Source organism: Prionailurus viverrinus, chromosome E1 (assembly GCF_022837055.1).
Source record: "Prionailurus viverrinus isolate Anna chromosome E1, UM_Priviv_1.0, whole genome shotgun sequence".
NCBI classification, from domain to species: Eukaryota; Metazoa; Chordata; class Mammalia; order Carnivora; family Felidae; genus Prionailurus; species Prionailurus viverrinus.
This window is the reverse complement of record NC_062574.1, coordinates 39,486,947-39,513,597: the sequence shown is the minus strand read 5'-3', so window position 1 is coordinate 39,513,597 and position 26,651 is coordinate 39,486,947. Positions and strand designations below refer to the sequence as shown.

General features: G+C 43.4%; 1 protein-coding gene across 6 annotated transcripts in view; it reads right to left on the bottom strand.

The window, feature by feature from the left end:
- HELZ (helicase with zinc finger) overlaps window positions 1–26,192 on the bottom strand; it is a 162,970-nt gene extending 136,778 nt beyond the window's left edge. The window contains exons 1-5 of one of the 6 annotated variants that reach the window (XM_047831645.1): window positions 26,147–26,192; window positions 24,753–24,808; window positions 20,440–20,496; window positions 2,576–2,803; window positions 220–256 (exon numbers count right to left, since the gene is read on the bottom strand). In XM_047831645.1, the coding sequence (XP_047687601.1) occupies window positions 220–256; window positions 2,576–2,785 (247 nt within the window). In that variant the 5' untranslated portion in view covers window positions 2,786–2,803; window positions 20,440–20,496; window positions 24,753–24,808; window positions 26,147–26,192. The other 5 variants (XM_047831650.1, XM_047831648.1, XM_047831646.1 and 2 more) reach the window with 5 other exon arrangements.
- Between the last annotated feature and the right edge of the window lie 459 nt (window positions 26,193–26,651).

The following is a 26,651-nucleotide window of genomic DNA, read 5'->3' as shown; positions in this document are numbered from 1 at the left end:
TATCAGTGTTCCCACTCATGACGATGAACAACGTTCAGATGTACATCCATCAGAGCAGGAAAGTCGTCATCCACATTAGTTACTAGTAACCACAGTGAGGGGGTTTCAAATGTTTTAATCTCTCTTGAAATCAGCATATAAAAAAATCAAATCTTAAACTGCTCAATTTAAATAACTCAAAATTTTCAAAGCAGAAAACAGTCCCATTCTTAAACATACCATGCCTACAATCTTCATCAGCTTGCCCATAGTTTTTCTGCAAAATAAAAGATACAAGATAAAATTAAGTCGTTCAAGGGCAGCTTAAAACAGATTTTATCAAAAACAAAAACTCAACTTTGTTTCAAAGTGTGATTATTAATGTTTGGAATTTAATATTCACAGAGCAAAACTAACTCATGTGCTCTACCAACAATATAATGTCCTTCCCTGTCCATTACTCACACTCCTCCGCACCTTCTCTACTTCCAAACCACCAGAACCTCCACCCTCACGATCACGCTCAGCTAACGACTCCCCTGAGAAAACAGAGCCCTGAGAAGAGAGTTCCCGAGGACTGTCACCCCATGTCTGCCCACTTCCCAGCGCACTCTCTGCCTTCCGCCTGTTACCAGGCCAGCCTCCAGGGCCCTTTCTAGCGTACCGCTGGGGCAGACCTGCTCTATAACCCGCTCAAGAACATCGCTCCGGCAAGCCGCCTCTACTCCTACATCACTGACTTTTTTGCTTTCCATTGATTCAGTCCTTTAAACAAACATGGGGCTACTTCACCCATCTTAAAAAAATCCTTCTTGTGACCTCACCTCTCCCACCAGTTACCACTCTCACTTTTTTGTGCCTCTTTGGGACAAAACTCCCCGAGAACTGTCTCTACTCATGTACTTCAATTCCTTCCCGGTGACTCTCGAACCGTCTTTAGTCAGATGGGCACCGCCACTCCACGGAGGCTGCTCTCGTGCTGGTCTCCAGTGACCTCCACTGCATCCAGCCAGACACGCGGTCTACACTGACTCGTTCCCATTCAGATGTACTGTCACATCTCCGTCGCCTCTCAATTCTCACTACTACATTCACGGCAACAGACACTGCTGACCACTCTCTCACTTGGATCCACTTTCTTTACTTGGCTACGGGTTCACGGCCCTCCCTTAGTTTTCCTTTACGTCAAGGGTTGCTCTTCAGGCTGCTTTGCTGGTTCCTCTTCTTCTCCTGCACCTCTTCACACTGTAGTGCCATTAAGACTAAGTCCTCGGTCCTCTCCTCTTCTCTATGTACATTCGTTCATTCCCTTGGTGATCTCACCCAGGCTCAAGACTTTAGATGTCATCTACAGGCCCCCAACTCTTAAGTCAGTATCTTTGACCCAGACCTCTCTCCCAAACTCCACACCTGCCTGACTGCTTCCTCAACATCTCCAGCCGGCTATCTAAATGACATCTCAAACTCAGGATGTCCAAAACTGAACTCCCAACTTGCCCCACAAAACCTGTGCACCACCGACAGCCTTGTCATCTCAGTTGAGGAAACTCCACTTTCCAATTGCTCAGACAAAGCAACATCGAAGTAAGTAATCTGTGACCGCTCTCTCTCTCTCTCTCACTCCCTGCATTCAATGTATTAGGAAATCATACTAGTCCGACCTTCAACTTAGAACCAGAATCAAACCACTCCTCAGTCTCTCTGCTGCGGCCGCCATTTTGCCTGAGTCACTATCATGTCTGGCCTGGATTATTCCAACAGCTTCCCAACTAGTCCCCCTGCCTCACTTACCCCTCCAGAGTCTACCCTCAATATAAAAGCCAAAGAATCCCTGCCAAATCAGATCATGCCATTCCTCTGCTCAAAACCTAACAAGAGCTCCCCAACTTAAGTAGAAGAAAACCAGGTCCTTATAGGGACCTGGAGGGCCCCACAGGATTCAGCCCCATTGCCCACTCCCCCTCACATACTTTTCTCCAGCACACTGGTCTTCTAGCTATTTCTCAAATATGCCAGGCAGGCTTCTGCCTCAGAACCTTCGCACTGACTGTTGCCTCTGCCCGTAATGTTCTTCCTCCAGATTTTGACATGGCTCGCTCCCTTGCCTCCTTCATATCACCTTATCAGCAAAGCCGACCCTGACCACTCAATTTCAAATTGCAGACCCAACCCTAACCCTATATCCCCAAATCTCCCTTGCCATGACTTTTTTTTCCAGCAGACTGCTACCTTCTAACACTCTCAAGTGTCTACTTATGTGTAATATGTACTGTTTAGGGTCTGTCCCCCAGCTAGAAAAAATACCGTGAAGATCATTTTTTTCCACCAATGTCTATCAAGTACCTAGACCAGTGTCCGGTACATAGTATACACTCAATAAATATTTGCTGAATGAGTGGATAACCCAAAATGCTATACAACAAGTTGTATTAAACAATTTTAAAGGTGTAAAACCAGTTGTTGCTGTCAAACATGTTCAGCAATCACTAGCCACATCAGCCCGGACTTAGGTGATTGTGGCCAACGATTTTCCCCACTCAATGAAAAAGTCCATTTTTCACGGCTTAGCATTGGCTTATTGACAGTGTTTACCCACCAGTTGCAAAAACGAGGCGATTCTGTAAAGAAGACTCTCAATTTTGATGCTTTCTATCTCCAGTGGACATGGCCCTGTGAAGTCGGCCATGGAGTACTGGCCAAGAGAAAGGAGGGCCTCTGTGCAGTGCTTGAGGGTCATTTCATAGTCCTGCCTCTTAAGTGATTCGCACGCTTGTTCACATGACTTCTCAGCTCTTCTGTCTTCCATGACTCAGGGACAAAAATCCTGAAGACAGAAAGAAAGGACAGGTCAGAGAAGGTTTTAAAATCTCACTCGTTTTCAATTCTAGTCTCATTCCTACCTCCGTTGGTTTAATTATCTCTCGGAATAGTTACTCTCAACCAGCCTTCTGATCAAGGTCACAGCTGAGCCTTGTGATGCTACAAAATCTATACTTCTCTTTTACATTTTATGAAGTCTTTACTAAGATCCAAGCATAACGTCAACCGTAAGTCGAGATCACACAACCAACCACCAAATGTAGAAATGAGTCAAACTGATAAAGGAAACATGACTTTGAGGACTGCAAGGTGCAACAAACCATGAAGGCTGTTTTGTGTGTTTTTAAACCAGAAGGTACAGAAATGCTTCATATCCGAACCTCCCAATTTCAGTATTGTAATTCCGTAACTGGGATCGCAGAGAATCAAGACCTATACCGTGCAGGATTTTTCCCATCAACATAAAAACCTGGCTAAAATGCCAGTTTGAACCGCCTATTCATTCAATTCGGCAAACATTCCCCGAGGCCGGGCCCTGTGCTAGCAGCCCCGAAGTCCACGATGGAGCACAGCACGGCTGCTCTCAGGCAACTCCGATTCTGGCAAGAGCAGCAATTCCGAGAAAGACTTATTCCATCTGCCACAAGGCATGAGCTGGCCTCGAACGGTGAACGGGAGATCCCTACACAGAGATGACAGGGAGAGCGTACGTGGGATTTTCAGAGAGAAGAGTTCAAGTGAAACCACCAAGAGGAACAACCGCGTGACCTAAACTCCAGGTGTGTCAGGGAAAGCGGAGGAGCCGCGAATGACCTCAAGGGCCGCAAGAAGGGAGGGCTTTATTCCACAGGCGCTGGGGCGTGATGGGCTGTCACAGGAAGAAGGAGGCTCTCCCACAGAAGTGCCGTAAGAACAGGCGAGAAGCGGGCACGGCCATCAGGAAGACACCACCACGGCGGTCCGAGGAGGAGAGTCTGCGAATGCAAGCCCGGCCTCGCCCCAGCTGGATGGCTCACGGCGAGAGCACGACGCCTGGGCAGAGAGGACCTCAACCCCGTGGACTGCCCATCACGACACTGCGTCGCGGGAGCACTCTCGCGGACCGCCCGTCACCAGCTCGGTCAGGCACGGAGAGTGCGTTTCCTGCCCCCCCCCACCTAGCTTGCCGGCCCTCCTCCTCTTCCCCACCTTCCACCTGACCCACCGGCCCCAGGTGCTCATCGGTCCCTCTCGCCTCCTCTCCTGTCGCAGCCCCGGTGAGCCTCCTGCCGCCTCTCCAGCTCTGACGGCAACCTGGCCCCAGGCTCCCCTGCTCTTCTTCTGCCATGCACCGCACACAGCAAGAGCTCAGGGGAGAAAGCCGTGGACGGGCACCCAGAACACAGTGGCAGTGAGTTGGGCATGATGACAGACGTCTGCAGAGGTCCGTCCGGGCCCCTTCAACTTGGAGATACTCGTAGGTCAAAAAGTGCAGGGGCACCTGAGTGGCTCAGTCGGGTAAGCACGGGACCCCTGATTTCAGCTCAGGGCATGGTCTCGCAGCTTCTGAGATCGAGCCCCACACTGGGCTCATGCTGACAGTAGGGAGCCCGCTGAGGATTCTGTCTGTCTGTCTGTCTCTCTCTCTCTCTCTCAAAATGAATAAGTAAAATTTGCAAAGTGAATGACTTGCTTTAAAGAAAGGAAGACAAAATAGCGACATTACAAGATAATAACTGATTATAGAGACCTCAGATGATGCTACTGACACTTTGGTCCGAGTAGGTCTTTGCCGAGGAAGAGCTGTCCTGGGTGCTGTAAGATATTTAGCAGCATCTCTGGCCAGTGGCACCTCCCAACTTGTGACAACCGAAAGTATCTCCAGACCGGAGCAAATGTCCCCTGGGGGGGGGAAACTCATTCCTGATTGACAACTACTGATACAAACGAGCTTCTCGCGTTGGCTTGCCAGACAATAGCAAAAGTAGATGCATAAACCCATGGACGCCAAAGGCCTCAGAATTGGCAAATCTTTCCTGTAAAACTCTCAGCCGCATCTAGAAAATATTACAAAAGAAGTGAAAAGAAAAGAAAAACTAAGAATGCACAAGCTAAAATCTTTCTTAGGGACAGAACAGAGCACAGGGAGCCAGAGCACAGACGCAGAGCCAGAGGCCTTGCATTCAAAATTCCCCGGCCCCCTCACCCACCGGCCCCCTCACTCAGATACTCACGAGCTGCACAGCCTGGGGCGAGTGACTTAACCTCCAGTATCCCACCCAACTTGCTCACCTCAAAACTGGCAAACAACTACTACCTACCTCCTATGGTTAATGTAGGATCAGGTGAAGTATCGTGTGTACAACACTTACGAGAATGCCTAGCACACAGTAAGTGCTCAGGAAGCGTCAGCTATGGCTATTTCCCTAAAATTCCAAATTTTCAGTTTACATAAAGTAGAATCACTTCACTGATCTCAACATACAATACTATATTTACAGTAAACAAAATAACACTCTGCGTAACTACCTAGTTAACAGAGCAATTATTTTCATCCATTTTACCCATCTCAATAAACTGATAATGATTACCCAAGAACGGCCACTGGAGAAATAAGTACATTTGTATGTCACTGATATACACAAGACAACCCCTAAAACTGGCTACAAAGGGAGATCACAAAGACTCCTGTCAACATCAGCCACCAAGCATACTCCCCAGGGATATCTCAAAACATTAATATATCAGCAGATTGGGGACAGAACTATTAACTTCAGCAGCTCCAGGGGGAATTAACTTGAAGAGTTAATGTCTGATTCATTAGGTTCAAGTGCCTATCTCAGAAGAGGATGTGAAGGTTTCTACCACACTTACCTTTGTTAATCAGGTCTTAATAATTAGTTTCTCCCTAAGTCCTACCTGAACCTCACCAGGGGTACTTAGCTGTAGTGTGGACCTCAGTACAAAGCAGGTCTTATTCAACCATTTTCTCTGGTTTTTCAGAAAACAGAAGGACCTAGCTACACATCCTCCTTCTGAAGAAGTTAAAAAAGCTTTCTCATGGGTAAAATAAAAACTGCCAGTCAAAGTGAGACAATGTCTCAGCCATGCTAAAATGGACTATAGAAAATACACAGTAAGAGATCTGGAACTACTACTCCTGGAAGAGGCCAGCACCCAGATACACCTCACTGTGTGGCTGACACTCTTGTCGAGGATACAGACACAGCTGTATCAACACCATACAATCCTACCGCCTGCCCAGAACAGCCTGATCCAAGGGCAAACAGTGACCAAGCTCTAAGAGTCTCTCCCATGGGGACAGGGAGGCCCAGGGAATGGAGATGAGTCCCGTGAATCACATCGATACAGGAAGAAGCATCACATCCGCCCATTGTGAGATCTACCCCCTATCAGCCTTGATTCTTTCTCTTCCTGTTAAAAACAACCAACTTGCATAAAAAGAATATAAAACACTGTATGTAACTTTCTACAAACTCCTCCACCTGTGGGGAACATGGGCTTGGGAGTGTGTGACTTCACAGGCAAGGGAAACCAAGATTCCAACCCAAATCCATTAACTCCTGCAATCTGCTGCTGACCTAAAAAAGAGACTAATATCATTAGTTGTTTGGCCACCCAGTATCCATTCCTTTTCCTGCTAACAAAAGCCTACATTTTCCCTTTGAGAATTCACCTCACCCCTACTCTCGGTCCATATGGTTCCTGAAGAGCAGACCGCATCAAGGAATCCAAGGGTGTCATGTGACCACAACTGGCTCATAGCCCCAAACACAAAGACTGGCTCAGGCAAGACATGTGACCCCATAAGAACCAATGAGACACGAGACTTCTGCTGAGGCTTCTGGGAAAAAGACAGGTGTTCTTTCCCACTAAACCTAAAGTGTGAGAGGCTCCCGGGGTTGAATATGCTGCGGCCACTTTTCTAACATATGGCCCCTACAACTGAAGTCTGTACAGGAAAAGGCAGAGTTGATCCATAGGGAGAAACAGTCCTGATGACATCACTTGAGCCCCAACTCCAGCTAACTATGCCTGGACTTTGCAGTTAAGTGAGCCAAGAAATTTCTTTCTAGTTTAACCCAGGCAGTTGGGGCTAATTGATATACATGTATGTCTGATTAGCACCTCCCAGGATGTGAAAAACTGAATGAGCTGATAATTGTCTTATAATATATATACACACGCTTATTAGTAACACTGGCCACAGTTATTGATTGCTAATAACGGTAAATATAAAGAAGAAAAAAGTGGGCTTGGGAGAGAAATGGCTTAATGTGATACTTGGTTATTCTGCCTGTTAAAAATACAATTCTAGGAGCGCCTGGCTGGCTTAGTCAGTGAAGCACACAACTCTTGATCTCCGGGTTGTGAGTTCGAGCCCCACGTTGGGTGTAGAGATTACTTAAAAATAAAATCTTAAAGGGGCGCATGGGTGTCTCAGTCCATTAAGCTCAGGTGAGTTTGAGCCCAGCATCCAGCTCTGCGCTGACAGAGCAGAGCCTAGTTTCCATCTCTCTGCCCATCCCTTGCACTCGCTGTCTCTCAAAAAATAAATAAACATTTAATAAAAATAAAAAGAAAAGAAAGTGTGAAAGTCTTCACAAACCTAAGCCAATCATCTCCTTTGGTGAAGCAAAAGTCCCGTGCGTCCCTAAGACTAAGGATAAGGAGTATTTTAATTAGCACCACCTTTCCAAGAAATGATAACATTTGGACTTTCCACAAGTCAACTTTATAAGAACATCGCTATCACTAAGTTAGTTTTCACTACTTTTATAGAAAAGAAATTTGTTTTAAAATCTATCCATCTTAGTACAATAAAAAAAAAAAAGGAAAGACACTGATAAATTGGACTTCATCAAAATTACACTTTGGCTCTTTGAAGGACACTGTTAAGAGAACGAAAACTAAAGACTAAGAAAAAATTATCTGCACATCACATGTCTGAAAGAGGATTTGTGTCTGAACACAGAAAGAAGTCTCAAAACTCAACAATAAGCAAACAACCAAATTAAAAGCTGGATAAAAGATTTCCACACACACTCCAAAGAGGGCATAATGATGGCAAATTAGCACATGAAAAGATGAGGCTTTAGTCATCAGAGAAATGCAAATTAAAACCATGATTAGACACTACTACATACTATTAGAGTGGCTACATTACAAACATTGATAACATCGGCGATGCGGAAGAACTGGAACACTCAAGACATTGCTGGTGGGAATATAAAATGGTACAGCTACTCCAGAAAAAGGGCTGACAATTTCTTAAAAAAGTTAAACACATACTCACTACATGACCCAGCAATCCCCTCTCCCCAGACAGCTACCCTGGAGAAATGAAAAGACACGTTCACACAAAAATCTATACACAAACGTTTACAGCAGCTCTATTCATAACTGCTAAAAACGGAGATATATCCAAATGCCCCTTAATAAGTGACCATGGAAAACTACTCAGCAATAAAAAAAGAATACGTTTGCAATATATGCAATACCTTACATGACTGAAAAAGTAAAAGAGCCCAGTCTTAAAAGCTTACATATTGTATGATCCCATTTGTATTATATTTTCGAAAAGCCAAGACTAAAGGGATGGAAAAAGGTCAGTGGCGGGAGGGGTTATGGGGGGGGGGGATGGGTGACTATGAAAGAAGAGGGTGAGGACACTGCTCTGTATCCTGACTGCGGTGCTAGGTGCACAAACTATACATGTAGGAAATTAATAGAAGTATACACCAAAAGACAAAAGCCAACTTTTACCGTATGATAATTTTAAGAATAAACTTTTAAATTGCTTTTAAAATAGGAATCGGTGTCATAATTAATATGGTTTTTGTTTTTTAAAGTTTATTTATTTTGAGAGAGAGAGAGAGCGCGCGAGCACGCGCACATGCACATCCAAGCAGGGGAGGGGCAGAGAAAGGAGGACAGAGAAATGCCCCAGCAGGCTCCATGCTGACAGCACAGAACCCAACACAGGGCTCGAACCCACAAATCATGAGATCATCACCTGAGACGAAATCAAGAGGTGGATGCTCAACCGACCAAGCCACCCAGGGGCCCCTAACATAGTTTTTATTTTTAAATTTTTTTTTTTATTTGACGTTTATTTATTTTTGAGACATAGAGAGACAGAGCATGAACGGAGGAGGGTCAGAGAGAGAGGGAGACACAGAATCTGAAACAGGCTCCAGGCTCCGAGCCGTCAGCACAGAGCCCGATGCAGGGCTCGAACTCAAGGAGTGTGAGATCATGACCTGAGCCGAAGTCAGTCGCCCAACCAACTGAGCCACCCAGGCGCCCCTAACATAGTTTTTAAAAATTGAAAAGAAACAGATACAGAAGGATAAGCGTGTTGTTAATAAATGGAAAACCTATACATTTCCTCTTCCGTGCATGTAGGTTTTAGAGGCAAGAATGGAGCCTTCAGAAAGAATGTCTCCAAATAGAGCAATCATTGAGTTCACTTGGCACAAAATATAGAATATTTTTGAAGAATTCCATCATCACTAGGTAATTTGTCTAGAACCAAAAGTAAATATTGGAAGAAAAATGAAATCAATAGTGCACCACAGAGGCGGTAGGTAGACAGGCCTGGACTAAGATATTTTCAGTAACAGATGAAAAAAAGGAAGGTGATTTTTAAAAGTATCATTCTTTGCCCACTGGGGACTTCTTTCTAAAACAGTATGAGAATAACCATCAGACCACCATGAAATCAAGGCATGAAATGTATTTTATTGTTTAAAAAAAATCAGTTATGGGGCGCCTGGGTGGCTCGGTTAGGCGTCCGACTTCGGCTCAGGTCATGATCTCACAGTTTGTGAGTTCAAGCCCCGCTGACAGCTCAGGGCCTGGAGCCTGCTTGGGATTCTGTGTCTCCCTCTCTCTCTCCCCCTCCCCTGCTCGTGCTCTCTCTCTCCCTCTCTCAAAAATAAATACACATTAAAAAAAATTTTTTTTAATCAGTTATCTTCCTTAAATTAATTTTTCTTATTAATGTAGGCATGGCCCCCCCTTTATTTCAAAAGAGCTAAAAATCTTATTGGATTAAAGACAGACGTCAAAGAACAAAAATAAACTGTGATCAAACAGCAGGAGCCCACAGTAGCAAATAAAATTTCTTCCATCTAAACCGAAGATGATTTCTGGATCTCTGTCTTAGACGTTTGTCTCCATCAGAAACAAAAAAAAAATTATCTCCCTCATGATTGACTTGGGTGGAATGAATCAGACTGCATTTGTAAAGATCTCGTAAGACTGAAGAGCTGTGCTAAACATTACCACTATCCACTTTGACAGCAATTACTAAGAGCCATAATCAGGACTTGATTGGACTCCAAGTTATCCTCAATTATTAAGCTATATAACAATAAAACCATAGGAAAACTTAAAAGACAAATACAATAAAATACACAAGTTTCTTTAAACAACTAACAAAACAAAAATGTAAACAAAGGAAGAACTGCCAGAAAAAAGTTGTGATTCACTTTTTTTTTTTAATTATTTGCCTTTAATCTGCCTAATGCATTATTTTTTTCCCTGTGGAAATTCTATTATTCTGAAAACAAGACTCTACTGGAAAGTAAATGTTGTGACAAAAGAAAAGCCAGATTGATACATTAAAATAAGCCCCATGACCTAGCCCCATGGGGGAAGGACACACCCCCTTCTCCCTCCTGAGCTAGGGAGTCAGGCTTCCTCAAGGGGCAGAGCATGAAGGGCCACGCCTCTGGAGGTGGCAAGGAGCTTCGGTACTAAATATCCAGGCCACCCACAGTCTGGCTACCACCTAACTAACTTTCCCACCACAACCCACGGGCAGTCGGGCTTCCCAGTCTCTGACACCATGCCCGTCCCTCTGCCTGCAGTCCCTGCCCTCCTCTCTCTCTGAACCTAACTCCTACTCACCTTTAAATGAAGGCTTCCATACCTACTTCCCTAAGATGCTCTCCCCAAACCAGTACTCCCTACAGAATCATCTATTATTTTGGATTAATCATCTATTATTTTGGATTAAATATATCATATAAGATGCCCTATCTGCCCGACACAACCATCTTATAAATCGGGGTCATATTTTATATCATTTATATCCCGAGACAACCATTCAATTCACTAAAGCCATTCAAGAAAGACTTTAATTGAACTTCCCAAAGAGATGGCCTAAAATAACCTGAATGCCAAGCATTCCAAGAACTGTCCTGTACCAAATTAAATACTCATTAGAATTCCAAGTCATAAGGAGGAATGTTGTGTTATCTTTAAACTTATCTGCTTTTATCCAAAACTGGAATCTGCGATGGTTCTATGAGATACACAGGCAAAATATTCTGCAAAGCGAAAGTTTTATTCATTCTACTGTGTTTAATCTTCACCCAGTCTTGCTCGCACTTTTCTCTAAAACTCTTATAAAATCTCTGAGCATGCAAGAAGCATTAGAAGAGAGACTAAGCCTATTGAGAAGAAAACTAGAAACTAAGATCATCAATCATATTCCATTTTGAATAATTTCTTTCATAAAGAGGTAAATTCTCCTAAATTCCAGAATGAATGGAATCACATAGCAAAGTAAAATGTTTTAAATACATAAAAGAAATACCCTAATGGACCTTCCACCATCTGTTTTAGTAATTAAAATGATAAAAACAAGAAAAACTTTTAATTTTTTTAAGTTTATGTATTTATTTGGTGGCGGGGGGGGGGGGGGGGGGGAGAGAAAGGGAGAGAGAGAATCCTGAGCAGGCTTCACACTGTCAGCAGAGAGCCCAATGAGATAATGACCTGGGCTGAAACCAAGAGTCGGACGTTCAACCGACTGAGCCACCCAGGTGCCCCAAGAAAAACTAAATTTTAAAAGCTGTATCAGCAGCTAAAACGAGGGGTTTTCTTCCATCTACTAGCTTGGCTTTTCCTGACCCATATTTTAGAATTGCTAGCAATTCTGGCAATAGTCTTCTTTCAATAATTCCAAATTATTTCTTGAAAAGTTTGAGCCTCCTCCCAAATCATTTAACATGCTTACTAATCATTAAAAGTACACATATTTAAAAACCCACATTTATGAAGCAATCAAATTACATTAAAAGACTGACTTTCTAGAAAAGGTTGCTGCTTGCCAAGAAAACTTTATGACTACAAAAATTTTCTATTTGCATTTCTTCATTTTCCCTTTTAGATTATCTGTGTAGACTTGTAAACACATAATCTCAAACAGTTGAGCTTTTTATATAAAACATAAATCGATTTTTAAAAAGCCAACTGCATAATTAAAACAGTACCACCAACCACCATCATCCCTCTTAAAAGCTGTCTTTAATTTACCAACAATCTATGTTCTAAAAATATTTTTTCAAATCAGCGTTTGAAACTCAGTACAGAGTTTCCTGCTCCCATTTGGTTAAGTAAAAACAAGTTGATTATAAAACAATACAGTATAGGGGCGTCTGGGTGGCTCAGTTGGTTGAGTATCCGACTTCAACTCAGGTCATGATCTCCCAGTTTGTGGGTTCGAGCCCCGCACTGGTCTCAATGCTGTCAGCCTATCAGCACAGTGTCAACTTTGGATCCTATGTCCCCCTCTCTCTGCCCCTTCCCTGCTTTCACTCTTCTCAAAAATAAACAAACATTGGGGTGCCCGAGTGGCTCAGTTGGTTAAGCGTCCGATTCGACTCAAGTCATGATCTTCCCCGTTCATGGGTTCGGGCCCTGTGTCGGGCTCTGTGCTGACAGCTTGGAGCCTGGAACCTGCTTCAGATTCTGTGTCTCCCTCGCCTTCTGCCCCTCCCCCACTCGCACTCTATTGCTCTCTCTCAAAAATAAACAAAACACTTTAAAAATTTTTAATAAATATTTTTTAAAATCTTAATTTTAAAAAAACTGTATTTCATGTACCCTAGTACACACATAGCTCATCTTGAGCCTAAGATCCAGTATAGACACATTTGCCCAAAACGCCACTCTCTGGTTGAGAAAGAAATGTAAATGCTAAGGCATAGAACATCCTTTGCTGTCAACTGCTAATTGGATTAGAAATCCTTAATATCATTTCTAGTGCTGAAATTCTATTATTCTATATAAAACAACCTTCAAATAGATATACATTTGTGGCGCCTGGCTGGCTCAGTGAGTGGAGCATGTGACTCAATCTCAGGGTTGTAGGTTCGAGCCCCATGTTGAGTACAGAGACTGCTTAAAAATCTTAAAAAATAAATAAGTTTAGGGGCGCCTGGGTGGCTCAGTCGGTTAAGCGTCCGACTTCAGCTCAGGTCATGATCTCACAGTTAGTGAGTTCAACCCCGCATCGGACTCTGTGCTGACAACTTAGAGCCTGGAGCCTGCTTCCAATTCTGTGTCTCCCTCTCTCTCTGTTCCTCCCCCGCTCATGCTCTGTGCCTCTTTCTCCCTTTCTCTCTCCTTCAAAAATCAATGAAAACATTTGAAAAAAAATTTTTTTAATAACTAAGTTTACATTATCATTTCACACCCATTAGGATGGCTACTATAAAAAAAAAAAAAAAAAAAAAGCCCAGAAAATAACAAGTGTTGGTGAGGATGTGAACAAATTGGACTCCTTGTACACTGCTGGTGGGACATACGATGGTGTTACTACTTTGGAAAACATTAAGTACAGAATTACCACAAGATGCAACAATTCTACTTCTGGGTTAATATCCAAAAGAATTAAAAGCAGGGACTGGAACAAATATTTGTACACCATGTTCACAGCAGCATTATGTCTAACAGCCAAAAGGTGGAAACAACCCAAGTGTCCATCCGCAGATGAATGGATTAAAAATGTGGCATTTACATACAATGGCATATTATTTAGCCTTAAGAAGGAAGGAAATGCTGACACGTGCCACAACATAGGTGAGCCCTGAAGACACCATGGTAGGTGAAAAAAGCCAGGCACAAAGGACAATGTATGACTGCACTTATATGAGGGACCTAGAATGGCAAATTCATAGAGACAGAAAATAGAATGCTGGTTGCCAGAGGCTTGCAGGAGGGGGAAATGGAGAGTTGTTTAACAGGTACACAGTTTCGGTTCAGGGCAATGAGAGTTTTAGAGACAGATGGTGGAGGCAGTTCAACAACACGATTGTACTTACTGCCACTGAAATGAATACAAAAATGGCTAAAATGGTAAATTTCTTGTCATGCATATTTAACCAAAATTCTAAAAACTACAAGTACACAAGCCTTAATAACCTCCTTATAAGCAGTGAGGCCCATGGCTTAATCCAGAAGCAAACTTAAGGACTCCTCATGGTCCATTTCCCAGTATGCCCTACCCATGAAGAAGGACCAAGAGCAGGGGCGCCTGGGTGGCTCAGTTGGTTAAGCATCCGACTTAGGCTCAGGTCATGATCTTGCAGTTCGTGAGTTCGAGCCCCGCGTTGGGCTCTGTGCTGACAGCTCAGAGCCTGGAGCCTGCTTTGGATTCTGTGTCTCCCTCTCTCTCTGCCCCTTCCCTGCTTGTGCTCTGTCTCTCAAAAATAAATGAACATTTAAAAAAAAATTTTTTTAAATAAAAAAAGAAGGACCAAGAGCCAGAGTCAAAGGTGAGAAATGAGTCCCACTAAATAAACTCAGAAAAGCCAAAACACAGGACCGAGTCCAAGGTGGTTGGCGAACGGCAAGCTAGGAAAGAGAAGGCGGGGGGGGGGGGGGGGGGGGCCTGGGTGGCGCAGTCGGTTAAGTGTCCAACTTCAGCCAGGTCACGATCTCGCGGTCCGTGAGTTCGAGCCCCGCGTCGGGCTCTGGGCTAATGGCTCAGAGCCTGGAGACTGCTTCGGATTCTGTGTCTCCCTCTCTCTCTGACCCTCCCCCGTTCATGCTCTGTCTCTCTTTGTCTCAAAAATAAATAAACGTTAAAAAAAAAAAAAGGACAGAGAAGGCGGGAGGCAGGCACTCTCTCAGGACATGGCCAGCTGATGAGACTGGTGAGGACAGAAGAGCGGTGAGAACAAGAAAGAACAGAGAGCAGGAGAGATCGGAGAAGGGAATTGCCCCTACGATAACAAAAGGGAGGGGAGTGGAGGCAAAGGTAAAAAAGGTAAAAAATCAAGAAGGGGATTCATTCAAGAAGAGATTCTGTCCAAGTGTCAGCAGAAAAATTACTTCCTTCCATTGACACGGCCATTTGTATCTAAAGAAACCAAAAAAGTTGATAAAGCCTATGAAAAGTTAGGGAGAAAAATTTTTTTCTAAGAAAGACTACTACTGTGTCACCATCCCCAGAGAACTAACATCATTTTTCATGAGTTTTTGTTTTGTTTTGTATACAAGAAAAACTTATTTGCTTAGAATTAATTTCGATGTGGGCCTACCTTTTCTGTTATTAAACATTAGTATACCATGAATGAATTTAAAATGTTCTACAGAACAGGAGTTAAGAGTATGCAAGCTTGAGGGGGTGCCTGGGTGGCTCAGTCGGTTAAGCACCCAACTTCAGCTTAGGTCATGATCTCGTGGCTTGTGGGTTCAAGCCCCACATCGGGTTCTCTGCTGTCAGCATCGAGCCCGCTTTGGATCCTCCGTCCCCCCCTCTCTCTGCCCTTCCCCAGCTCATGCTCTCTCCTCCCTCTCTCTCAAAAATAAACATTAAAAATTTAAGAAAAAAAAAAAAAAAGAGTTTACAAGCTTGAAACCAGATCTGCCTGAATTTCAATCTTGGCATGGCAACCTGAGACAACCTACATAACTCTGCCTCAATCTCCCAATCTGCAAAATAGGGATAATAACGGTATCTACCTTGCAAGCCTCTTGCAAGAATTAAATAGGTTAAATTATAAAAGTACTTAGAACAGTGTCTCGCCACTGTTATAAAAGCATCAGCTCACTATTACCCCCCAGGTCTAGAATATGAACTCCATGGGAGGTGGGATTTTGTCTGCTTTGTTCACTATTGAAGCCCCAGGTTCCTGACCTAAGTATGTGCTGAAAAATAAAAATTTGTTGAATCAGGTACACTTTATGCCAGCAACACAGAACCCTGAAGTTGAAGAGCACGACTTTTTTGTTACTACTGACAACTAAAACCCGCTAGTAATTTAGCCCGAAAGTTTAGAGTTCATAGAGGGTTTTGACATACCTTGTCTCAAGGGATTTTACAAAGCTGATTATTTATCTCCATCTCACAAACTAAGAAGACTTCAGGGGTTTGCCCAAAACACAAAGTCTGAGGCAGAACAGGAATTCTAAGCATGGAGTCTGCTGGGGATTCTCTCTCTCTTTCTCTCTCTCTTTCCCTCTCCCCTGCTCGCTCATTCTCTAAAATAAAATAAATAAAAAATAATAAAATAATTTTTTAAAGTTAAAAATAAAAAAAGCAAGTCCTCATTCCCCAACGTAAACTCCGCCACTCCCAACTTTCTACTGAGTACACCTGAATGTGAGGACAACAGCCAGATGACAACCTTCAGCTCTTGGCAGTGAGGGAGGGAAGGGGACACTGGACTGGGAGTCAGGAAGCTTCATGTGTGCTTGGTTTTAGTAAGTACGAGACCTCTCTGGCTCCTCTAATGCCTCTGGGCCCTGAACTTCCTCATCTGTTCCTTCTAGGACTAAAATTCTGACTTCGGCTTTCTCCTAGCTTCTGGAACTCAACAAACAAAACCAAATTCATCTTTTCTCTATTCCAAACCCCTAGGACATGTTCTTGCTTCTGATGTCCCTATTCCCGATGCCCATTCTGCCAGCCACCCAAGCATAAACACCTCAACATCACCTCTGACTTAGAACTGACTGTTTCCTTCCCCTCCTGCCTAATCAGTCACCACAACCCTGTTCAACCTCCAAAATATCTTCTGAATCTGTCACCTCCTTTCCATCCCCAAGGCCATCGACTCAATTCAGGCCCTCGCCTGAACTACTGCCATGAGCACAACTAAGTCCCTCTCTGTGTCTCCTCACGGCCAATCCATCATACTCATCCTCGGTTTGGCACTCAACACCCTCCAAGACCCAGTCCTGAACTCTCTGCGGCCTCATCTTCCACCGCGTTCCGTTATGTCTCCCAGGGTCCAACGAGTTTAGACGCACAGTTTCCTGGCACCCACCTCATTCTGGCACCAACCCCAGCCTCTGCCCAAGCTATCCTTCCCTCCAGAATGCCTCCTTCCATCGCTTCTCCTCTTCGGGGGGGTCAATTTAAATGCTGCTTCTTCAACTGAAGTGTTCCCTGATATCCCCAAGGGGACAGTATCACTCCCTCTACTTAACCCCTAAGCACCTTGGTGGAACCTCTTTTAGAGCACCTATCAAACTCCTAGTGGTCCTTTCATTTTCTGGTGCCCCTGTTCTCCCTACGAGCGGATTCGTTCCTTGTGAGTAGGAAATAGGTTTTATTCATCTTCGTATTCCTCACAAGACAGTTTCTCAAAGACTGTGTGAAGACATGATGGTATGCCATGAATGAGCTACAGATATTCCACACGGTGATCCCCTCGGCCCTCCAAGCAGCCACAAAGGGACTTCGGCAGCCAGAGTCCCCACTGGTCAAGTCTCAAGCATTCTCAAGTAGCCTCCGCCTCCAACCAGGCAGATGCCGAGACGACGACTTGAGAAGCACTCAGAGGACGCACGTGGCACACTGTATAAAGTGGATGCCCAGGAAACATTTGCTGAATTGAATCTTGGAATAATCCATCTGTTCCCCCTCAACCACTGTCCCCAAGATCCCTGACCATCTAGACCTCTTTGAACGTTTTCACTGAATTGGTTCTGGTTATCTTTTTATTAACTACCTATCATCACCTGGTTATACTCGCCTTACTATCCAAAGCTTACATCGATACTGTATTGCGCAAAATAGCAGAGGATACGCACAATTTACCATGAAGAGATTTCAAAGAATGAAATTCAACGCTATAGAACAAAGAAAAGCAAATGTCATTTTACACTACCAAATGAGCAAAACCTTTTTTAAAAATTTTTTTTAGGGGCGCCTGGGTGGCTCAGTCGGTTAGGTGTCCGACTTCGGCTCAGGTCATGATCTCACGGTCCGTGAGTTCGAGCCCCGCATCGGGCTCTGTGCTGACAGCTCAGAGCCTGGAGCCTGCTTCGGATTCTGTGTCTCCCCCTCTCTCTGACCCTCCCCCGTTCATGTTCTGCCTCTCCATGTCTCAAAAATAAACATTAAAAAAAAATTTTTTTTTAATATTTTTTAATGCTTATTTATTTTTGAGAGAGGGAGAGAGACGGAGCATGAGCAGGGGGCAGAGGTGCAGAGAGAGAGGGAGACACAGAATCTGAAGCAGGCTCCAGGCTCTGAGCTGTCAGCACAGAGCCCGATGCCGGGCTCGAACCCGCAAACTGTGAGATCATGACCGGAGCCGAAGTCAGATGCCCAACTGACTGAGCCACCCAGGCGCCCCAGTGAGCAAAAACTTTTAAGGAAAAAATGTATTTCTGTCCAGTTATGGTAAAACAGGTACATCCGTGTTTCTGCTAATAGTACAAACTGGTACAACATTCTTGAAAAACAGCGTGGCAACACATATCAAAAGTCATAATAACATTCATTCCATTTAACACAATACACTCAGGGGGAGCCTGGGTGGCTCAGTCAGTTAAGCAACCTACTTCAGCTCAGGTCATGATCTCATGGTTTGTGGGTTCGGGCCCCACATCAGGCTCCGGGTGGACAGCTCAGAGCCCGGAGCCGGCTTTGGATTCTGTCTCCCTCTCTCTGCCCCTTCCCTGCTCACACCCTGTCTCTCTCTCTCAAAAAATAAACATTTAAAAAAAAAAAAAGTATAACACAACACTCAGAAATGTGTCCTAGAACTATAATTAGTCAAAAAATAATAAACATCTACAATAATGTAGATTAAAGTATTAAGTGAAAACCAGGGAGCAACATGTTTAACCTAACATTAAAAAATTTAAGTAAATTATGGGAGCATGACTTGATGAAATATTTTGCGCCCTTTCAAAATGTAAGCATATAAATTAAAATTGTGACACCTATAACATGAAAATGTTCCATGATCTAACAAGCAGAAAAAAATCCAATTACATGCACTATAATTAGACATGAATAAAATATATATATGTACACACATATATACATGTAAATGCTTGTATGTGTACACATGTATACATACATATATAGTTTTTGATGGAACACCAAAAAGAAAATCAACGATTTTATGGTAATAATCTAAATATTTAACAATTTAATATCCATTCCTCTTAACTTAAAAAAGAAAGTCCCCCCATACTCAAGAAAGAGGGGTTCCAGGATACAAGCTTGACAGAACCTCAGAAAAGGTCCAACCTATCACTGAGCATTCTGGCCTTACCAGAGAACTCACACATTCCTTATCACAATGACCTCTATATGACAACCCCAGACCACAGCTTTCCAAGGACCAACGAACCATCTCGAATGGTCTTCAGATCACACCCATGAACCCATGAATCATGCAAAACAAGCACAGCCTCAAAAACAAAGACAATCAGCAAAGAGCCAAGCCCACATTCAGTTATAAAACCTGAAAAGATACAGTAGCGTCACATTCAAGTTTCGGGTATTCTCAAAGCCAACTTGCTGCCTCAGTGAGGGACTGTATCACATTTAAAAAGCAGTCTGAAATCATGGACAAATCAAAGAACTAAGGGCCAAGAGACCAAGGTACAGTGAAAGGGAAAAAGAAAAGTTATTCCAGCTACAAAGAACAGAAAACTGGAAACTCCAGCTGAAAGCAGATGGGTAAAAAGTAGCTGGCCATGTCTTATAAACCAGAGGCCAGAGGCCATAAGGCAGGATGGCAAGATATTTTATCAACAGATGAAGCTTCCTTGAGCTGGTGAGGTTTAAAAAAGACTAGCACTGAAAAATGTATCAAAACATAATTTTAGTACTGATGCCCCACAAGGACAGTATCAAAACAGTCTTCTAATTGTTTTTGCTGTAGTATCACCATTGTCCAAATTTAAAATGAAGACCAAGATGCTATCATGGACCAAGAAAATTAGTTCTTGTGAATTACAAATAATGAAGATTAAATGGCCTTTCTTAGCAGGGCATTTCAGCAAAAGACAACAAATATGAAGGACTAATTAAAACAACCATTAGGAAAGAAAGTTTAACCTTTTGTTTCTATTGCTGTGTTCTCACTATCTAGATGCACAAAAATGCAGATATATACAGTCATTCGTGACAACACACACACAGCAGATAACGGGAAAAACAAAACTATTCGATACTTCCCCAAGTTCATGGGAGCACAGGGGGATTACCACTCCAGAATGCTGACTCAGAAACTGAAGGGCCTCTCAAGTTCTAATCATATGCAGATAGGAGTCGTCTCTGTGCAGTTACTCAATCAGAACGTAAGTAGAAGATTAACCTACCCTGGCTTCTCTTCAAACAAACTCTGGCAGAGCGGCCCCGGGCTCCTCAGAGTATGTTCATCCTCATCCAGTCTGTTCCAGAAGCAGCCAATTCAGTCAGGACCCGCATCTTCAGGTTTCCACAGCTTCCCTACCATCCAGCATCACTGCACCTTGTCCCAGCTTATGCTTCCTGGCCAGACACTCTACATTTAAAGGCTCTCCTCTCTTCCTCAGGCATCACCAAGTTCTAGTTTTCTAAATAAAGCTCTCCTAAACCTTACTCACCTGCAGTTCACTGCACTGGGTATCACCCAAATAGCCCATCAGAGCTCTTTATAATTTCTGAAAGAGAGAAAAGGAAGCTTTTCAATACATAGTAGAAAACACCTTTGCTGATGTATCAGTTCTGAAGCGTTTGTATCCAATATTCACAGCGTATGGTCTTCTGGTCCATAGTATTTCAGTAAAATGTAGCCTGATCAGCCAGGACCAAAAGTCCTGAGATAAGAGACCAGAGATAAAAGTTTGGTTTATTGTTGCTATTACTTAGCTGTGTGACCTTGGGCAAGTCACTTGACTTCTGCAGGCCTAAATCTCCTCATCTGGAAAATCAGACAGACCAGGGATGAGCAGCAGAGCACACTGCAGTGGGAAGAGCACAGGCCTTCCAAGACAGGCCAGCACCACAAGCTACTAGTCATCATGACATCTGTTAGCTAGTTGTTCACATTTGGCCTAAATCTCCTCCTAGGCAAAACAGAAATAACAACCAGTATCTTCGGGTTGTTCCGAGAATTAAAGGAGAGATGATGAGTTATAAAGAGACTATAGTAAACACACTGTGTGGTTTATCATAAAATTCTACAGGTGGTAATTACCACCATTACCCCCAGCCCTAAGGTTATATAAATTCAATTCACAAATATTTTTTTTTTTTCCTTACGGGATCAACAAATCAAAAGTGTACCATCCCGACCATGGAATTAACCGGGTGTCTCACTAACAATTCAATTACAGTTATCTTAAACTGATGGTAGTTTACGATTATCAGTATTACTTAACATCAGCAGGAAAGAGATGTTAGCCCCTGCATAACATCTGAACTGGTTCAGTGGCCACGCCTTCCGTGACTTCTCCCTCTGCTTTCCCTACTACTAGTATAAATACCCAGTAACAGGTCTTCCAAAAGCCAAATGGCACCAACTGCTTTCCATGGTCAGCTCAAGGGAATACAACTAAAGATGGAGGAAAAGGAACAAAGGCTTTTTTTTTTTTCCATCTTTTTTACTTTACACACTTAAGTACTGTTCAAATTTGTTTACCACAGCATGCGTCAGTTTTGCATAAAAACAACTGTTTAAAACTATGTTACTTATACATTTTGCCTAGTGACAGGAAGCTTCCCCTTACAGGAATATTGTCACCACAAGGAGAATTTCCACAGAAGAAAGCAAAAAGGCAAATTCAGATGTGCTGAGAACACCTAAAACATGGCACCAAAATGACAAAAATCACAAACATTCACACTTCAGAATGGTTCAGTCAAAAAAGATGCCATGCATTCTCTGAAGATCTAATGATGAATCGGGGGTTTTTTTGGTTCAAAGCAGGATGAATATATAAACGTTGGTTTTACCAGACAACTTCCTGCTCTTAGAGAAATGACCCAGTACAATTTATACAAGTAAACAAGTTAGTATGACTCTGAAAAACTGTCAGCTAGTTTTAGACAACTGACAGCTTTTAAAAATTATATTACATATAGAAATTAAAAGTCTTCACACAACATCTACAATTTGTTAAAAAAAGGAATAATAACTCTATTAAAATTCAGGATTACTCAAAAGTATTACCCCAGCCACTCCTGAAGTGACAAACCACTGTGTTTTATGTTGCTTCTAGCCAATGCTACATAAATCCTGACTACACCCATCAATTTAAATGAACTGTAAGCTGGTGTGTCCACATTCTCCACACATAACATAGTTCTTTCCCAGAAAACATTTCAAAATATTACTTAGAAATCAAACTGCATTTGCAGGCACACTTATCTACGTTTATGAGAATAAACAACCATAACAATTTGCTCGTAATTTTTAAGTAGCCCCTCCCCCTACCTTGTTTATCAACAAGTTAATAAACTTGGCCCAAAATCTTCTATGCATTTGAAACAAGAGGCCAAGGATGTGATTTCTTGTGCTGAGCCCGTATTTGGATCTTAAATATAGTCAGACAATTATAGACTAACTTGCATTTAATATTAATACCAAGCCTACCTCTTAAACAGGGGATAAAAATGCATGTACAAGATCTGGTCTACTTATTTGTAGGTCCCTCTGCAATATTCTTAGCCTTTCATGAATATGCTGTGTATTTTTAAACTACACAAGGCCCTCTGCCTGATGATCTGTCCTGTTGTTTTAGCATCCCTCCCCTCTCCAGTAAAACACTGGCCAGTCCATAAATGTATACAGACTTTATAATGATGCAGACTGAATATTTTTGATATTAGAAAACGAAAAATCTTGCTAACAGTGGCAAAAAACAAGTCTGCCACCTGACAGAGAGGTACTTAATGACTCCCCAAAACTACAGCCTCACCTAAAAATAGTGTCCTAGCTTCTCAGCCAAAAGGATAGACGAAAAAAGCTGCCTTTATGCAGCTAAAAGACAGACTTCTACTTTGCCTCAACCTTTAAGACGAAGGTACTTCTTATTTTAGAATACTTTGTGTAACAACTTGTTTGATGGCCAACCACTAACTTCACTTTGAAGTGACTACTGACAATTTACATGGTCTACACGTATGAAAATTGTGGAAAATGTCTTGACACAATGCAGGCCAAACAACACTAGCCACAAGAGACTACCTATGTCTAAATACTCAATTTTTTTTAAGTTTTTCCTTATTTATTTTTTTAGCATTCTCTACACCCAACATAAGGCTCAAACTCATGACCCCAGAGATCAAGAGTCTCATGCTCTTCCAACTGAACCAGGCAGGTGTCCTAAATATTCAATTTTTCAGACCACAAACAAACATCTCCATCGGCCAAGACAGAGATCACTGGTTCCTTTCCACAAAGTAATCTGCAAAATTAAATAGATAAATAAATAAAAATAAAAGGTCTTGATTGGGAGGTCTAAGGCATGAATATGCCTCTATCTGTAAGCTGAAAATAAATTTTAAAATCCACATTTGCTCAGCAAAGAATAAAAATAAAAATCTATGGGGGCTCCTGGGTGGCTCAGTCAGTTAAACGTCCGGCTTCAGCTCAGGTCATGATCTCTCGGTTTGTGAGTTCGAGCCTGGCATCAGGCTGTGAGCAGACAGCTCAGAGCCTGGAGCCTGCTTCGGATTCTGTGTCTCCCTCTCTCTCTACCCCTTGCCCTCTCACACTGTCTGTCTCTCAAAAATAAACATTAAAAAAAACTTTTTTAATAAAAAATAAAAAATTAATAAAAATCTATGTAATACACACAAGTTTCCAAACGCAAGCAAATGTGGCCTGTGCACTGACAGAAGGATGATTGATTTATGTCCACCTTCCCCTCCCAGGTTTTTGTGTGTACGGTTTTGTTTTGTTTTTGTTGTTTTGGGGGTTTCCTTTTTTTTTTTTTTTTTTTGGTAAAGCAAAATGTCAATAGTATGCCTCAATCTGGAAAAAAAATAAAGCACAGCTTATTCTTCTTAAATAGATATTGTGACAGATAGGAAGTTTGTGACAGGATCTCAAAATCCAAAAGCTACCCAGATGTGTTGGGGAAAAAACACACACACAGACACAAACAATGACCAATTTCCCAAGATAACTGTACATTTTCTCAATAAACCGTAACAAAATATTTTTAAAGTTGAGAAAAGTGCTTGTGAAAAATGTAAAATTAGCAAACTTCTCTCCTCCTCCTTACTGAATTATAACTGTTCACGAACACTCTATCAATGTCCTTTAAATCCAAAGCATTCTAAGTTAGATTAAAGCAACACTTCCAATTCACATATCACATATGACCCAAAATTGACAGACCAGTCTTAGCCCTAGTAAGCTAAAATCTCAACACCCTTGTTTTTTTATTTCAAAATAACCACGTGACAAGTATTATTCCAGTTTTTATAAAACAAAAGGAGAGACTGATGCCTAAAATAAATCTTTCCAAAGGAAAGGTTATATTTGACAAGAGTCCCAGGAACTGTGGACACACAAAATCCACATAAACACAATCACTAACGCTCAATGTGGAGTATGTGATGGCTCCCAATACACACAAGAAATTAAGACATCCAACTGAAATTACACAAGGAAATTTAAATATAATGACCCCTGGTGAAGATACTGATCAAGGAGAGCTGCAAATAACATTTGGCTGTGGATACGCTCCACTATAGCTGAGGATGTTCGACAACTGGAAAGTTTGGTCCATAGGACACATTTCTCCTTTCTAAATGGAGCCCTGCCTATACACCCATGTGATTGATTGAGATGTTTGGAAAATAAAGATGGTTATTATGGTCAATTTAGTTTCAGCCTCACCCTTATGCATTAGTTAAAATAAAGAAGGGGGGAAAAAAGATAAATCATTCTTAACTCCAGTCTCACCTTACACATCTCACCAGCACTGTAGTTCTTTAGTGATCAATTACTTCATCCAATTCCTGAGGCAAATAGAAAAGTAAAATGCGTCTGTACACCACCAATAACAGGCATCACCAGTAGCAAAGAACTTTATCAGCCCCAAGTAAAAGGGCTTCTAAAATTTAAATGGAAAAAGTTACCAAAATGGTACAGTAAGCAGTTTTGTAAATGATTGTTTTAGTTTAAAATAAAAGCACTTCTCCTTTCTGTGTGATGGCAGAATAGACTATAAAATTCTCTTAAGATCCAAATTGTTAAAAAAAAAAACAAAAGTCATCTCTTTCAACACTGACTGATTTTACTTTCAAAGAAGGAAAAAAAAGAAATAAAGGACAAGAAACCTCATTAATGTAAGTTTAAGACAGGGCAAAATTAAGAACAAACTAGCCAGAACAACTCCTCCCTCCCCACCCCACCTCCCACCCACACCCGGCATCCACTGTCTCTGGAATTATACATATTAACGATTTGCCCGAAAAGTCTAAGTTGTGAAGGAGAAGGAATAACAATTTTGAGTTTCAAACAAAACCGGAGGATCCCAATCCAAGAATCCTAAGACCCTTGGCTTCCAGCCCTGTCTGAAGGATCCTCAGCTAAGGGTAGGGTGCAGAAAGCTCAAATAATTTGAGGAGAGAGGAATCAAAGTTCCCTAAATAAAACTGCAGTCCTTACCCCGAGGAAAGGGGAGTCTTAAAAGAATCTCCAGGAAAAGATAGTCTTTTTTTTTTTTTTTGATAGTTTTTATTTTTGTTGATGCGCTTGTGGGCCAATGAGAATTTCCGAGGAGGGGGCGGAGAAAGGGGGGGGAGAAAAGTGAAGCTCGGGCAACAGCCCCGGGCGGGGGAGGAAGGGGGCGCACCCCTGACCCACTTTTGCCGACGCCCACCCTCGGCCCCCGCCCCACCGCTGCAAGTCCGAGCCCAGAGGGGGCGATCGAGCGGGGCGTGGGAGGCCCGCACGCTCCCCACCCCCAGCCGCGACCCGGAGGAGGGCAGCGTGCAAGGCGGCTCGACCCCCCCCCCCCACCCGAGTGCCCGCGGCTGGAGAAACCTCCCACAGGCTCGCGGCCCAGGTCTGCAAAGCCCCCTCCACCGCCTGGGCCCCGGGCGCCGCGGCCCCCAGCGGAGGGGAAGGGGACCGAGGAGGGGAAGAAGCTGTAAACAGCCCCAGCGTCCGGGCCTCGCCTCGAAGAGCCCCGCTTCCCAGGCCCCGCCGCGGCCGCCTGAGTCCCCAGCCCGTCCGAGGGACGCCCCTTCCGGGGCCTCGGGGACCGGAGGGGAGTCAGGTCTCCTCCCCAGAGGGCTCCGGCAGCTCCCGGAGCAGTCCCAGCAGCAGAGAAGGGGGAAGTCAGGACTTACCTGTCATTACTTTCTACGCCATCTTGGATCCACTTGTCAACGTCCCCACAAAGCATTATGGGTAAGAAAGAGCCTTTAAAGTGACTCCCCCCCTCGGCCCCCGACTCCCGCCTCCCGCCGCCGGCGCCGCCCCTCCGGCCGCACCTCCCGCCCGGAAAGTTGCCCCGGCAGGCGGGCCGGCCCGGGCGCCTGCAGACCGGCCCCCTCCCCTCCTCCGGGCTGTTTGCATTTAAAATTCACCCCCATTTTAAAAATGTGGCTTTGGGTTTTCCTCTTTGCTCCTGCCTCTGGGCTCCCTTCCCCCCACCCCTCGTCTCCACGCCTGTTCCCTTTGCCCCGCCGCCCTCCTGCCCTGGCAGACACCCCACGTCTGCATTTAATCAGCCCGAGGTTTCCCTGCTGCTGGCAGCAGAGAGCTGCTCATTGATTTATTTATGCGCATTTATGCGTCTGTTACTGCTCTAGATCCTCGGTGCCCGGCGGCGGGCTCGTGGCCGGCTCCCTG